The 16,193-nt window shown below is 43.4% G+C and overlaps 1 protein-coding gene across 4 annotated transcripts in view; it reads right to left on the bottom strand.

The window, feature by feature from the left end:
* Positions 1 to 417: 417 nt before the first annotated feature.
* Positions 418 to 16,193, bottom strand: part of SNX9 (sorting nexin 9) — a 107,505-nt gene continuing 91,729 nt past the window's right edge. For 3 of the 4 annotated variants that reach the window (XM_044671775.1, XM_044671776.1, XM_044671778.1), the window contains 5 exons: positions 13,246 to 13,322; positions 11,036 to 11,125; positions 8,549 to 8,663; positions 7,241 to 7,332; positions 418 to 2,113 (listed from right to left, as the gene is read on the bottom strand). In XM_044671775.1, the coding sequence (XP_044527710.1) occupies positions 2,066 to 2,113; positions 7,241 to 7,332; positions 8,549 to 8,663; positions 11,036 to 11,125; positions 13,246 to 13,322 (422 nt within the window). In that variant the 3' untranslated portion in view covers positions 418 to 2,065. The remainder of the gene's footprint in view (positions 2,114 to 7,240; positions 7,333 to 8,548; positions 8,664 to 11,035; positions 11,126 to 13,245; positions 13,323 to 16,193) is intronic. The other variant, XM_044671777.1, reaches the window with a different exon arrangement.

The following is a 16,193-nucleotide window of genomic DNA, read 5'->3' as shown; positions in this document are numbered from 1 at the left end:
CCAAACACCATTCCAGAGGGCTCATGATGAAACAGGCTAGGTGCCTTCTGATAAAGAGGTGAAGGATTCCAGAGCAGGGGCTGAGATATTTTTTTGGGGGGGAAGGGGGATACAGTCAATAAGGGAATTTATTTGACTGTAAATGTTTGTAACAGGGTTTGTAGTGCTTTCTCAATTGGGAGTAGGGAAAGGTGTTTTGTTTTTTTTTTAATTTTTTTAAAATAAAGTAAAGCTTAATGGAAAACAAAAAACAAAAAACAAAAAGCCTCAAAAACCCAAAACTAGTAAATCAAAGGAAACAAATCCTACCCCCTCACTTTTAGAAACAACATATATCAAACAGCAATTAAAATGAAAAAAAAAAAAATACAAATGCTGAGGTATTGTTTTGAAAAAGTGCTTTGAGAATTTACTGTACACCTTTTAACAATTTATTTTATAAGATGTTTCTACATGCTCTTACATTTGGTGTAAAACATTTATACACATCCTTTACAATTTGTACATATATTAAATGGCTGTATCATAAACATGGCTCTCTGGAATTTTATAAAAGGAAAGCTTGGGAGGAAAATTATTTATAAAAAGATTAACAAAAACCCCTGATGCTGAAGTGTAGATGTTCTCACATATCCTCATTTTGTTATTATTTTTTTTGGTTTCATCTTATGCTAGCCTCTATTTTTTCTTTTCTTTAATCATTAGTACAGAAAAATGAAAGTAAGGCAGCCCCCAGAGCTCAGAAAGTAGCCCCTGGCCCTCTGCAGCAAGCTGGACTCCTGGTGTGTTAGCCTCAGGGTTCCATCACGGTCTGGCTGAGTGACCACACTGGGCAGCCTGCACTGGGACATTCCTGTGTGAAGGAAAGCCCTGCAGAGGACACAGCCACTGGGAGGAGGCCCGGCAGCCCCTCCTGAAACAAAGCACAGAGAACTGCTGTCCGTTCCCCCAGCTTCATGTGTATCCATCACCTGGGGGGGCAGCCCTTTCCTCTCTCCCGCCCTACCCCACAGGGCTCTAGGCCACAACATGCCATCATCACCAGCATCTGGTCTCAGCCAGGAGAGGGTGGAACATCTGACAGGAGGGCTTGGTTCACTCTCCCTCCACCCCCAAGTGCCCCAAGGGCCTAGAAGGCTTGGGCTGCCCCCTCAGTGGGTGGGTTGGGGGGGAGGGGACACCCCAGCAGGAATGCCCAGTGATTCTTGGTGTTTGTTGCCCTTTGACTCCAATCTGAAAGAAGGAACAATATACAGATACACAAATCCTCACAGGCCACAGGGCAAGTGTCATAGAAATTACTTTGGAGCTAGTGGATAGGCGAGGAAATGGCAGCAAGGGAAGGAGCCTATGGGTGTATCTGGTTTGTTTTGTGAGTTTGGAGTCTTTTCAAAGAGGTAAACAGTGACAAATTTAGAACATAACAGAGACCTAAAAAACCCAGGGGGCCCCCTTTTCACCTCCCTCTTGCTCTCCACCCCCAAATATAAGCTATTATGTTTCAAATGTGTAAATGAAATGTATGTGGATTTTGCTAAATAGTAGACAGGAATCCCCCCAAAGACTGTAGAGTTATAAAAATATACAAACATATATATCTTTTTATTCTGGCATATTTCATGTTTTTAAAGAAATTAGTATTTATCTGACATTGGGTAAGAACTAGAAGATTTTATGTGACTTAAGAGAGTAGGAATCTATATAAAAATCAGTGGGAAAAACTCTTATTTTTTTCATTAACAAGTCCCAGCAATCTGAAGTACTTTCCAAAAATAGAGAAAAATTTGTTTTTTTAAATAATGGATATGAAAAATGAACTAAAAAAAGGGATACCCTTGAATAAATGGTGCATTTAGGCTGGTTAATAAAGTAAACATCTTAATTTTGTGGGTTTGTGTTTTTTTTGTTTGGTTTTTTTTTTTTTTTGCAACTCAGTTATTTTTTGGATTTTTTTTTTGGGGGGATGGTGAAAGAAGAAAAAGAACAGAAAACAAACTTTAAATTGCATTGCCCCAAGTCAGAAAGAAGCACTTCGGAGTTTTCTTCACGTCCCTTTAGTTTTGTCCTACATCACCGGAAAGCGGCTAAGGGCCTGCCTCAGCTTTTCTGCAATCTGGAAGAAAAGTTTACAATATTAAAACAATCTTCATTTAAGAATATTTGTACTTTGAACTTTGTTGAAAATGGACGTTTCCATTTTTTAAGGGCTTACTTTCTTAGGTGTCTAAGGGAAATCTAAAATGTCGAAATGTTGTCTATCACCTAGTATAACTCAGGGCCATAAAAATATTTTATGGAGTAATACATTTTTTAAAAGTGATTCTGTAAACAAACCAAAACAATAAAACCAGCAGCTACCATTTTACCATGCAAACTGGCTGGGCTCCCTCCGCCTCAGGGAGAGAACCTCCTGAGCTCAGGAGCTCAGCAAAGGGTAACAAGAACCATCATTTTTAAGCCTTTCTACTTGTTCCCTGTGCAAGGTGCCACGAATGTTACTCATAAGAACACAGTAATGGAATGTGGCTTGTGCCAAATCTATGAACTTTATTCCACAAAGGGAGATGGCTACTTACTTACATTCCTGTGGTGAAACTGTCTCATACCCATTGTTTCCAACAAATTAAAAAAATAGAAATAAAAGAAACTTTTATTTTTTAAAAAGCTGTTTTATGGATGCTTTTCCGGTTTTATATTATAGTGATTTCTGTAAATACCAAACCTTCTCTGGGGTCAGCTGGGGTAGCTCAGTGGATTGAGAGCCAGGCCTAGAGACGGGAGGTCCTAGGTTCAAATATGACCTCAGACACTTCCCAGCTGTGTGACCCTGGGCAAGTCACTTGACCCCCATTGTCTACCCTTACCACTCTTCTGCCTTGGGATGAACATATACTGAAAGGAAAAAAAAAAAAAGGAAAAAAAAGATTGAACTATCCCTTTAAATCAGGGGTTCTTAAAAGTCTTGAACTTGGCTTTGAGGCCTGAGTTTTGTCATCTGTGACCAGGGGGCATAATAGGATCTACTCCTCAAGGTTCTGTGAGCCTCAAATGACATATGTAAATAATGAGAGGTCAATAAGGCACGTCGTTTTACAGATATAACCATAATAGCTGTATTATAGTTAATATATCACATGCAAACTTAAAATATAAAGTATATAAACATTTATATATATATGTAAAATTTTTAAATTAGATAAATGTATTTCAATATAGGAGGTTTCCTTCCTAATCCTCTGCATTTTAAAACATTTGAGAAGAGGCCCACTGGTTTCATGTGAGTGCTAAAGGTGCCCAGGACACAGGACCTCTGCTTTAATCAAAATAAAAGACCTGGGCAAAAGCCCCAAGGAGCGAGGCACCAGAGGAGGGGGGAGGGCCCTTGGCTGTTCCCCGCGAAGGCTGCCCCTTCTGAGCGGGCCCCTGACCTCTGGGAGGCGCGGATGTAGCTCAGGGACGCGTCCTTCTGCTTTGGCTAAAATCTTGGTGAAAGAAAATCCTTGGCCCCTGGTGGTGCAGGGACAGCCGCCCCTGCTCCCAGGAGAGGGTCATACACACACATTCTCTCACACACACACACACACACACACACACACACATACACACAGACACACACATACTCACACACACACATACATACTCACATACAGACACTCATACATACATACTCTCACACACAGACACTCACACATACACAGACACACAGACACAGACACACACACACGCAGGGCTCTGGGTTTCAGCTCTGGGCCAGTCTCGTGTCCTCTCCCCGCTCCTCCCTCAGCAGTGTGTTCCTGGTACCCAGAGAAATGGATGATTTGGCCCACTAGCCAGTAAAGGAGGAGGAAGGTGGGATCAAAACAGGGTATTCTTAGAGTTTAAGAATCCAAGATTCTTTCTCCTTCAAAGGAGAAAAGATTTTTTTTGATGGTGAGAGAAAACTCGAAGGGATAAGCAAAAGCTTCTCCAGAAGCGGCGCCTCCTCTCCAAATCCCTCACACCGGGGGCAGCCCAAACTCCAAGAGCTCTGACGTCTCCCCTGACACGCGGCTAACTGGCCGAGGTGGGGGCCCTGGCAAGGCCCGCACACGAACGCCCCATGGGGGGGGAGGGGGAGGCTGAGAATCAGCACAGACTCTGACGTGTACCTCGGAACGCCCCTGAGCAAGCCCCAGAGATCCCAGCCCCTCTCCTAGGCCCCAAGGAGCTCCAAGATAGAAAGACCCCCAAATCATCACAGGAGCACTTCCAACAGGGCAAAGATTTTGAAATGAAGAAAATGCCTCCTTGACGGTGCAGTGGGTAAACAGACTGTGGAACACAATGAAAATGAAATGTAAGGGACTCTCTGAAGCGGGAGAAAACATGAAGAAGAGGGACAAAGTGGAGGGGGCAGAAGCAGGAAAACGTGAGAGAACGAGAGGTGGAGCAGAGAGGCCGCAGCCCGGCCGCCAGATGACAGTCTCCCCTCTGTTCTTCCTTGCAGAGGTGGGAGCTCAGAGCTTCTTTCTCACGTGACATGGTCACGGAGCAGGGGGTGGGGAGCGATCGATCGGGATGGGGGGCCATATAAAAATCAAAGGCAGTAACAATTCTTTAAACAATCACCTTTTACCTTAAAAAAAAAAAAAAAAAAGCCTCAAACATCCAGTTAAGATGGCGGCAGAGTAAGGAGCAGCTGTTGGATCTCTTTTAACCAAAGCATACAGGACTCCTCCTCAAGGGGAAATAAAAACAAATCCAGACGAAGGAACCCCACAACGGGGCGCAGCATTGAAGGTACGCGGAATCGGGGCATTTCCACACTATAAAGGGGTGAAACAGCTCTCACTAAAACACGAGAGGAAGAAGTCCCCCCTCACCCCCCACGCACAACGCCAGCACACATGAGTGAAAGCAGGATCGGGGCACCCAAGACACTGGCAGCTCCAGGGCTTGTACCTGAGAGCAGCAAGACTTAGAACCCCAAGTGGCTAAAGAACGCGCATGGACTTTCCCGAGCATCTTCGCGGGTGAAGGCAGTGCCCTGGGCACAGACAAAGATCTCAAGTGCAGGCTTGGACCTCGAGTGGGGACCCTGTGCAGATGGGAGCGCGGCTCTGGAAGCAGCCCCTGAGACTGCTGAAGGAGCCTCGGGCAGAGGGGCAGACCAGGGACGACCAGGAGGCTCAACCCGGAGGACAAGGAGATCTGAGCCCTCCACCGGAGCATAGAAAGAGCAGACAGACCCTGAGTGTGAGGACAAAGCTGAGAAGGGGCGGGGCTAACAATGGCAAGCCAAGAACCCCAGAAGAAAAAGATTATCAAGAAAAACTCTGGAACACTTGACAACTTTTACACAGAGAAAATCCAGACAACAGAGGAGGACAAACAAGTATCCAAACCTTCCCAAAACAATGAAAACTGATCACAAGCTATGGAAGAGTTCAAAAATGAGAACCATACCTATCAAATTACCAAAAAACTTTTTTACTGAATTAGGAAAAACTATAACAAATTTCATTTGGAATAACAAAAGATCAAGAATATCAAGGGAAATAATGAAAGAAAATGTGAAGGAAGGGGGCCTAGCAGTACCAGATATTAAACTATACTATAAAGCAGCAGTCATCAAAACAATATGGTACTGGCTAAGAGATAGAGGGGAGGATCAGTGGAATAGACTTGGGATTAATGACATCAGCAAGACAGTGTATGATAAACCCAAAGAGCCCAACTTTTGGGACATGAATCCACTATTTGGCAAAATTGCTGGGAAATTTGGAAAACAATATGGGAGAGATTAGGTTTAGATCAACATCTTACACCCTACACCAAGATAAATTCAGAATGGGTGAACGACTTGAATATAAAGAGGGAAACTATAAACATGTTAAGTGAACACAGAATAGTATACCTGTCAGATCTGTGGGAAAGGAAAGATTTTAAAACCAAGCAAGAGTTAGAGAAAATTACAAAATGTAAATTAAATGGTTTTGATTATATTAAGCTAAAAAGCTTTTGCACAAACAAAAACAATGTAGTCAAAATCAGGAGGGAAACAACAAATTGGGAAAAAATCTTTATAACAAAAAACTATGACAGGGGTCTAATTACTCAAATATACAAGGAGTTAAAGCAATTGTATAAAAAATCAAGTCATTCCCCAATTGATAAACGGGCAAGAGACAATTTTCAGGTAAAGAAATCAAAAGTATCAATAAGCACATGAGAAAGTGTTCCAAATCTCTAATAATTAGAGAAATGCAAATCAAAACAAATCAAAACAACTCTGAGGTATCACCTCACACCCAGCAGATTGGCTAAAATGAAAGAAGGGGAGAGTAATGAATGTTGGAGGGGATGTGGCCAAATTGGGACATTGATGCATTGCTGGTGGAGCTGTGAACTCATCCAAGCATTCTGGCTGGCAATTTTGAACTATGCTCAAAGGGCTATAAAAGACTGCCTGCCCTTTGATCCAGCCATACCATTGCTGGGTTTGTACCCCAAAGAGATCATAGATAAACAGACTTGTACGAAAATATTTATAGCTACACTTTTTGTGGTGGCAAAAAACTGGAAAATGAGGGGATGTCCTTCAATTGGGGAATGGATGAACAAATTGTGGTATATGCGGGTGATGGAATACTATTGTGCTAAAAGGAATAATAAACTGGAGGAGTTCCAGGCGAACTGGAGAGACCTCCAGGAAGTGATGCAGAGTGAAAGGAGCAGAGCCAGAAGAACTTTGTACACAGAGACTGATATACTGTGGTAAAATTGAATGTAATGGACCTCTGTACCAGCAGCAATGCAATGACCCAGGACAATTCTGAGGGATTTATGGTAAAGATGCTACCCACATTCAGAGGAAGAACTGCAGGAGAGGAAACATAGAAGAAAAACAACTGCTTGAACACATGGGATGAGGCGGACATGATTGAGGATGTGGACTTGAAACTACCACACCAATGCAACTATCAATAATTTGGAAATAGGTCTTGATCAAGGACACATGTTAAAACCAGTGTAAATGTGCATCGGCCATGGGTGGGGGGAGTTCAGGGGGGTGAAGGGGAAAGTAGGAGCATGAATCATGTAACCATGTTAAAAACGAATATTAATAAATGATTAAAAAAAAATGCCTCGACACTTCCCGTCCCAAAGCACAAGCCCTAAATAAATCCACCAAAGCGAAGGTAGGTGGCCGCCCCTCGGCCCGGCCCCCAGGGCAGGCAGGTACAGGACCCCAACTCACCGTTTCATAAAACTGTACCTGCTGCTCCAGATACAGGCGGATGACGCTGTTGTAGTCATAGATCCGGTTACTGTGAAAGTGGTTCATCTCCGCTGCAACCAAACCCAAGACAAAAGTCAGCTTACGGCCTGCCGAAGGGGGTGCTGTCCCTGGGTGAGGCTCGCTTGGCAGTGGGGTGGGGGGTGTGTGATTTTATATTATTTATTAAAAAAAAAAAAAGAAAAAAAAAAACAAAAAAAAAAACCAACTCTTATTTTCCTAAGACAGAAAAGTGGCAAGGACTAAGCAACTGGGGTTAAGTGACTTGCCCAGGGTCACCCAGCGAAGAAGTATCTAAAGATAGATTTGAACCCAGGACCGCTCGACTCCAGGCCTGGTTCTTTATCCACTGTGTTATCTTGCTGCCCCCTCTATTACATTTTAAGAGTTTCGACAAGGCCTATTCTTTTTTTTTTTTTTTAGATGGTAGTCCAAGTCAATATCTTTATTATTTTTTTTTTAAACCCTTGTACTTCGGTGTATTGTCTCATAGGTGGAAGATTGGTAAGGGTGGGCAATGGGGGTCAAGTGACTTGCCCAGGGTCACACAGCTGGGAAGTGGCTGAGGCCGGATTTGAACCTAGGACCTCCCGTCTCTAGGCCTGACTCTCACTCCACTGAGCTACCCAGCTGCCCCCACGACAAGGCCTATTCTTGAACCAAATGTCCAGCTCCTCCGTGTTTATGTCATGTGTACTCAGTTGTTTGTGCGTCTCCGAGACGCCATCACGTGTACTAACCCCACACGCACACCAGGAGTGACTTAGGAGTCAGTCATCGCTACGGTGCCTGGCTCTCAGAGCCATCTGGCTCCTCATGACGCCGTGGCAGTTTTCTTGGCACAGAGACTGGCCTGGTGGGCCACTTCCCTTTCCAGCTCATTTTACAGGGGAGGAAACAGAGGCAAATAGGGCTAAGTGTCCTGCCCAGGGTCTCCTGGTGAGTCAGCATCTGTGGCTGGATTTGAACTCGAGTCTTTCTGACTCTAGGTCCAGCATTCTGTCCACAACATCACCTAGCTTCATGATTTTTTAAGTAAGCCATTAGGATGTGTGATCCTTAAAAAAAAAAAAAAAATCAAATTTAAAATGTTGTTCTGACTGCTCGCAGGAAATACCAAGCCAAACTACTCTTTAACTTCTGGGAAAACCAGCCCTGGTTTGCTTTGGCCCTGCCAAGCGCGGCTCCAGGCCCCCCACTGAACTCTGCCCTGGGAAAAGACAGTGTCAGAGGCCCGCCTGGAGCCTGGGGAAGCGTCCTCGAGCTTACCTTGGAGTGCGTAAGACATGACACCGACGCGCTTGGCCATGTTCTGCTTGTCCTGGGGGGTGATCTTACTGGTGGCCACCAGCTTGTCGCTTTCCTTCACCTTTTCTATGGCCGCCTGTCCAATACAAAGCAGCGTGTTAGCGGAGGACGCACAACCCAGGGTTTCTAGGAGAGCGAGGCTGCGAGCCAGTGAAGCAGAGCCGCGGGGCTCCCCCACAGCCGGGGCGCAGTGACGAAGAGCTAGGAGAGCTGGGGGGAAGGGGAGACGCGGGGGGATAGGGGGCTGGGGGCCGCCTAGCCCATCACGGCAGGGTCAGTCTGTGGCTTCTGAGATGAGGCCGTGAGACTGATGTGCTACGACCTCCCCCAGAGGGACGCTGTACCGAAGGAGAGGAAACATCTATTTTTTGGATACCATTAATGAGAGAATTTGTTTTACTTAATTATTCCTATTTCTAAATTAAATTTTATTTTTTTCAACTATCAGGCATTTCCACCCTAAATCCTTATACCAAGTAAGAGTCAAGTAAAACAAAGTTTCCTATTGATCAGGTCCAAAAATGTTTCATTCTGTATATTAGGCTGCCTCACGTGTTTACATATATTTATTATGAAGGGTTTTTTCCTATTTTTTCCCAATGAAGATGAAAAAACAATGGATGCTTGTTGGATGATGGGCAATGTCTGAGCGTCGGGATGACAGCAGCAACAAAACCAGGAAGGTCAGAAGGACACTCTGCAGTTCAGACGGCCAGGTCATTCCGCACAGAAAGCAAACCTGGTGCTCAGACGACAGAAATCCTTAATAAAAGCCGGGTCATTCCGAGTTGTACAGATTTTTTAGGTCCTGCCAAACTATGCATTCCCAGGGGCTTCCTTTCTTGGATGCCACTTCAATGACCAAGAGCCATGCCCAAATGGCCAACCTGAATGACGGGAGAACAATGAAGTCTTCTGACGGCCGCCTGTTGGGATTTTGCAGATAAACTTTGAAAACGAAAATGCTCCAACCAACCCCACCGCCCCATGACAAATGGAGACTCTAAAACAGGTAGATCTGCGGAGGGCCCCATCTAGCCCTGGGTCCGGGAAGAAACTCAATAAGCACCCGGAGACAAAGGAAGAAGAATGAAGACAGGTCGGTTGTAGGAAGTCAGATTCTTTGAAGAAAGAAGAAGCAAGCTAGGCATGTGCGGGAAAGGCTGGGCAAAGGCGTCGAAGCAGGAAATTGACTATCAGGAAGAGGGACTGGCTGGAGGACCACCATGGCAGCAAGGCGGTGTCTGTGAAAGTGAATGATGCATGGGCCTGTGCTAGGAAGGAGCCAGATGATGGAGGGTTGTCAGCACCCAAGAGGAGTGTGCATTTTAACAAAATATTTGACAGTCATGTTGAAGTCAAGATGATGGACAGTTACCTGCTTAGAATGTGGAATGGACTGACCTTGGCAGGAGCCTGGCAGCAGCCAGGGCAGTTAAGCTCGGGTATAAGAGGCAGGGATTTGAGCCCATTTGGGTCTCAGTTGTGAGATATTTGGGTGAAGGGTGGTTTGAGTAGGCCTACCTTGTGCTCTATTCATCCATCAACTAGCAACCAGCTTTCAACTGTGTTTCATCAATCCCTGTTTCCTGAATTAATTACGTTACCAAGAAGACTAACAAGACCTATCATTCAGCAGGAGAACCTTAACTCTAGGTTGAGGCCTGTCTGGCCTCAGTTAGGCTGTTAACCATCAAGAACTTTGATCAGCAATATATAGGAGAGGATTCATCAATAATATAGTTATCTAGATATATTTAAGGATTTCCAATTCCCACTTTCCCAGCCATTTCCCAGCTTCTCCTTCCCTAGATCTATTAGATTACTAAAACATCTTTAAGACTATAGCTTGCCTGAGCTTCATCAAAGATCTAGTGGGCTCTACTGGATTACATCCTGTGCCAGCTTAAGGAAGGGGTTTATTATATTCCTTCAACATTAGTGATCAAATCCACAGTCAGAAAAATGGCGTTATCCAAGGCACAGGGCTTCAGTTGAGCAGAGTTGGCTGAATTCTTCTATCAGCTGATTCCTTGCTTGACTGTTAGCCCTGGGATACTGTAGTCATCTTGAGTTTGGGATAAGCAGATTCTATATATTCTTGTAACATCAACTGCAGTGGATGATCCTTTGGGTTCACTATCAAACCTAGGTGTCCCACTTAGGATTCAACACCCACAATTAACCCAGGATCAAGATTGAACATAACAGCATGGATCAGAGACAAGAGGAAGTCGGTCACTACACCCAGCCCTGCACCTCTGGACTGCCACGACCCTCTGAGGGAGAGGAGAGTTGGGAAATGGAGGGTCCCTGTCCTAGGGATTCTGGGAAAGGTGTCTTCACCCACTTTCCATTCCAGCCCCCGAAACAAGCTAGAGGCCGCATCGCTGACTTTGACCCCTGTCTCTGAGGCACTTAAGGGGGCCACCTAAAAGACCAAAATACCTTGTGAGCACCGATGATGTCAGGGAAGCAGCCAAGGAATCCTTTGTACTCATGATTACATTCCATCAAGAAATGGAGATCTTTCTTTGGCTAAAATAGATAAGAGTGTGATTACTGACAAATAAGAAAAAAGTCTTAAAAAAAAAAAAAAGCCAATAGCCTACATACCAATTAAGTCAGAAATATTGTTTTAAATCTTCAACTAGATTTTATTAAGAGAGTAACTGATGGGGCATCAGTGGATTGAGAGCCAGGCCTAAAGATGGGAGGTCCTGGGTTCAAGTCTGGCTTCAGACGCTTCCTAGCTGGGTGATTTTGGGCAAGTCACTTAGCCACAATGGCCTAGCCCTTGCTGTTCTGCCTCAGAACCAATATACAGTATGGATTCTAAGATGGAAGGTGGGGTTAAAAACATAATAACTGAAGCAAAATATATTTTCACAGATATTTTGCAAAAGTTAAAGATAAAACCTCTAAAGTAGCCATTTAAAATGAGCAGTTTTAGAGTGACACAAAAAACACACGTTATAAAAAAGACAAATGACCACTACTTATTGGTTCTCAGATATGTATCTTCAGGGACATTCAAGCTATTCTCAGAGGAATGTAGATAATCACTGGATTAATACTTTAAAAAGGAAGGAAGGAAACAAGCACCATGCTTTACAAATATTGCCTCATTTTATCCTGCCAACAACCTAGGAGGTGGGTACTACTATTATTATCCTATTTAATAGATAAGAAGACCGAGGCAAACATTTTTAAAATAGTGACTTGCCCAGAATCACACAGCTAATAAGTGTTTGAGGCCAGATTTGAGTTCTTGACTCCAGGGCCACCATCCTATCCTTTATGTCATCTCTGCAGCCATAAACCAAATCTTGAAATTTGACTATTTTTTGGATTTAATAATATTTTTTGCAATTGTTTTGTTTACAGTACCATTTTTCAGATATACTTAAAAAACAAAACTTATCTATTGGTTCTAAGGCAGAAGAGTGGTAAGGGCTAGGAAATGGGGATTAAGTGACTTGTCCAGAGTCACATAGCTAGAAGTGTCTGAAGCCAGATTTGAACCCAGGACTTCCCATCTCTAGGCCTGGCTGGAGCCAACTACCTCTCCCCCATTTTATTTTAAAAGAATTATCTACTCCTACTTAGTAAATCTAGGGAGGTAGGTGCACAGTCATTAGAGTACCAGGCCCAGAGTCAAGAAGACTGATCATCCTGAGTTCAAATCCGGCCTCAGACACTTAATAGCTGTGTGAGCTAGGGAAAGTTACTTAACCCTGTTTATCTCAATTTACATTAACTGTAAAATGAGCTGGAAAAGGAAATGACAAACCACTCTAATATCTTTGCCACAAAAACCTCAAATGAGGGTCACAAAGCATTGGACACAAATGAAAATGACTAAACAAGAACAATAAGTAACTTAAAAAAAACAACAGAAAGTTACTGTCCTTGTCAGGGCATGCCAAATGCATTTTAATACTTAATAAAACTACTTGTCATTTTGCTGAGTCATCTGAAAATACTTCTGTGGATCAAGAAAGTAAAAACTACGGTTGAAAAAGTGGTAAACTTGGAGATGGTTCTTTTCTTCAAAACACAGAAACTGGGGCTACTGAGGATTAAGTAATTTAAAATGAGCTTACATAAATTCTTGTTAGTGCAAGGAATTTTAAAATAAAAATTATCTCTGTCCTTTAACTCAGATTTAGGACTGTAGCACCATAATCAATATTTTAGATTGTTACATGAAATAGGAATATCACAGTGTTATTTATTCCTTGAAAATCAGCAAGCCTGGGGCAGCAAGGTGGCTTGGTAGACTAAGAGCCAGGCCTAGAGACGGGAGTTCTGGGTTCAAATCTGGACTTGGAGACTTCCTGTGTGACCCTGGGAAAATCACTTAACCCCCATTTCCTAGCCCTTATCACTCTCTTTCCTGGAACCAATACACAGTATTGATTCCAAGATGGAAGGTTAATGGTTTTAAAAAAAAGAAAGAAAGAAAATCAGCAAGCCATTTTAAAAAATTTGATTTCTAAAAATGAACTTTTTGCTTTTGGTTTTCAGAAGAACTGAATATTTGGACAAACACCAAGGAAGCATGTCCTATGACTTCTTTTCCAATTGAAAAAATCAGAATTAGACACACACACCCACCCACCCACCCACACCCACACACCCACACACCCACACACCTGCTCTGCCACAAGATTAGCAATTTCTTCATAAGTTTTTCCTGCTTCTGTTATTGCATCATTGAGGTCTGTTTCACCTGAAAAACACAATTGCATTTATTTCAATGGCATATAGGGGCTAAAAGAAACAGAAGAACTTGGAAAAAATAAAGGATTTTAAGCTCCTTTGTTAAGATTGTGTTAGACATTTGCATAGATAAATTTAAGAGAATGTGAGGAAAAGTACTTGATGTTGGCCACTTCCATCTGGCTCAGAAAGGGAGGAGTCTATTAGAATGGGAACTTGAGTCTCTTATTAAAAATATTTTTGTGCTAAATGTGTAAGTTATATAATGCACATATATAACACGATTCACTTCATAATGTTTGAGGCACTCTTATTCCATAGCACAGGGCCACATTTTAGATATTTAATAAGGACTCATTATTTGTAATTAAGGCAGTAGGCAATGGAAGCTGTGAAGATACTGCCATGACAGTGACTGAAGTTTGCTCTGATGTTAGCAGCTCTAGCTGTCCCCTTCTCTCTGGTCTCCATCTATTAGCCTCTCCGCCTGCCACTTGTCTACTCTCTTCCTACGCGCAGGCCTGAGTGGGAGTCCATAGAGCCTTGCTGCCAGCCCTGTGGGCATGGCCGCCTGACTGGCAGCGAAGCCCTCCTCTGTGTGCCATCTCCCTTGATGGCATCGCGCTCAGGGACAGACTGCTTTGCAGTCTTATTTTTGCCCCATGGCTCAGCACAGAGTAAGCACTGGATAAATGCTTCCCCCCCCATTAATTTATTCCGTCCTATCAATCCTGTGCCATCCTGAGCCTGAGAGTGGGAAGGAATGTCAAGAGGGCGCGCCTGCTGCAGCCTCTTCCCAAATAACAATGTCCTTGAGCTAAGCATACTGCAGAAAAGGGATTACCCAAATTCTATCTGGAGACTTCTAGTGAGCTGGAAACACCATCTTTTGGGGTAGCCCATGAGCTTCATCTTGGAGCTCACACGGAGAAGATAAATTGTCTGCTTTACAATTTTCACCCTTGTTTCTAGCGTGTGAAGGTGATTTTCTGGAACCCACATATATAACTTCACAATTATCTTCATTAGATTTCATTTTATTAGATCTGGGAAGCAGCCTGGGCGGCCTGGGTAAGTAACTAGATATGCAGAGTCAGGCATGCTCCTCGCTAAGAGGGGATGTTTGAGGAAGGAGACGAGGGGCACAGGGAGGTCTGGGAAGAGGCACGCCCCATTCTCCTGGGAAGAGTGGAGGATAAGGAAGAAGCAGAGAAGGGACAAGGAGGGTAAACAGGCCCCGATGAGCAGAACAAGTCCCACACATTCCGCCTGGGCCAAAGGCAAAGAAGTGCTGAGTGTGCAGAACAGCAAGTAGGCCAGATAGGGTGGGTAGGTATAATTAGATTTCCGCTTGGGGATCATCTTTGTTAGGCAGCAATGTGCTAACTGCCAATTAAAGTCAGGTGAGCACTTCGGACCACCTTATCACTGGAGATGAACCAAGTCATTTCCTGTGTTTTTTCCATGACTCCTGCATAAAGATTTACTTCCTAAAAGCAGCATCTCTGGCTCCTTTCATCATCCCCATCCCCAGCCTACGTTCCCTAATCAAATCCAACACTTTCATTTTCTAGATGAGGAAACAGGTCCAACATCAAACAGGTGGTAAGGCAAAATCAGGACACAAACCCAAGTCACCCTACTCTGAAACCCAGCGTTCTTCCTGCTACTGGCAGCCGTCTCAACTTCAGAGCCTGGCACAGAGGGCACAAAACAATGGCTGAATTTAAATGAATTTTGCTATGTCCTAATGTATAGAAATTAGAATCTGATTAGTAGTTTCTATGAATCAGTTTTTAAATGTTTAGAAATGGATGGAACTGGGCAATAGAGAGAAAACTGCAGTCTTATTTATTCTGGGCATTCATATATTTAAATAGATCATTTTTAAGCATCATTCTGTTGTTATGAGAGGCTGCCTGGATATTGGTTAAAGAGTTGAACCAGGAGTTAGGAAGACCTGGTTCACTTCTGTCTCAATCACCACTGGCTTTGTGACCTGGCAAGTCACCCAACTTCTCTTGGTGGCCCTGGCAACTCTCTAGGGGTCTACAATGCAGAGAAGGTAACAATCTGCATGGGTAAAGGATGGCCCTCACTCAGAGCTCACCACCCTGATAAAATCATCAGTAAGGAAAACAGATCTGTTCTGTAGCACAAAATGACCACAGTAAGACACAAGGCTCTATTAGCTCCAATCAAATGATACTTGGTTTCAACAATTCAGGTGAGATTTCCACTTATGGAACAAGATGGACAGAATGACAAATAGGAAAGAGAGAGACATAAGGCCATATGTTTTTAGGACTTGGGATTTTTCTTTAAGGGATCTTCTTTCAAATATGGATTTTTTGAGCAAAGGCTTTTATTATTCTAAGAGTCTCAAAAGTAAGACGGTTTGTATCCAGGACTTTTTTTTTTTTTTTGAGACCAGGTCTCCTTCCTTATCTTGCTCAGAAGCTCAAGTGATCCACCGGGCTGAGTCTCCTCTAGTAGCAAAGGCTACAGTTGTGTTCCATTATGCCAAATGTCATGGATTAATTCAACAAAACACAAAAGAGCTGGATTTGTAGGAGAAACACAAATAATATCCCTCTTCGAACTTCCCTTTTCTCTCCAATCTTTTATCACTTAGATTCTCAAGATCTCTCATTTTCATATAACTCAATGAAATAGGATGTGGATATTCTCAAAGATTCCTCCTGTGACCACCTCAACTCAAGTTCTGGTCATAAGAATGTGCATAGATAAGACTTTCAGAACCTGTGGGAAGTTCTATAACTAAGGTGCTAGGCTTTGGGAAAGCAACTGAAGAGCTGTTGGGAGAAGCTGGTTCACAGACTCCCCCAGTGGAGGAGCTGAGCTTTAATCAAGGTCCCTC

Source organism: Gracilinanus agilis, chromosome 4 (genome assembly GCF_016433145.1).
Source record: "Gracilinanus agilis isolate LMUSP501 chromosome 4, AgileGrace, whole genome shotgun sequence".
NCBI lineage: Eukaryota > Metazoa > Chordata > Mammalia > Didelphimorphia > Didelphidae > Gracilinanus > Gracilinanus agilis.
The sequence above is the reverse complement of the archived record's forward strand: the minus strand, read 5'-3'. Positions and strand labels throughout refer to the sequence as shown.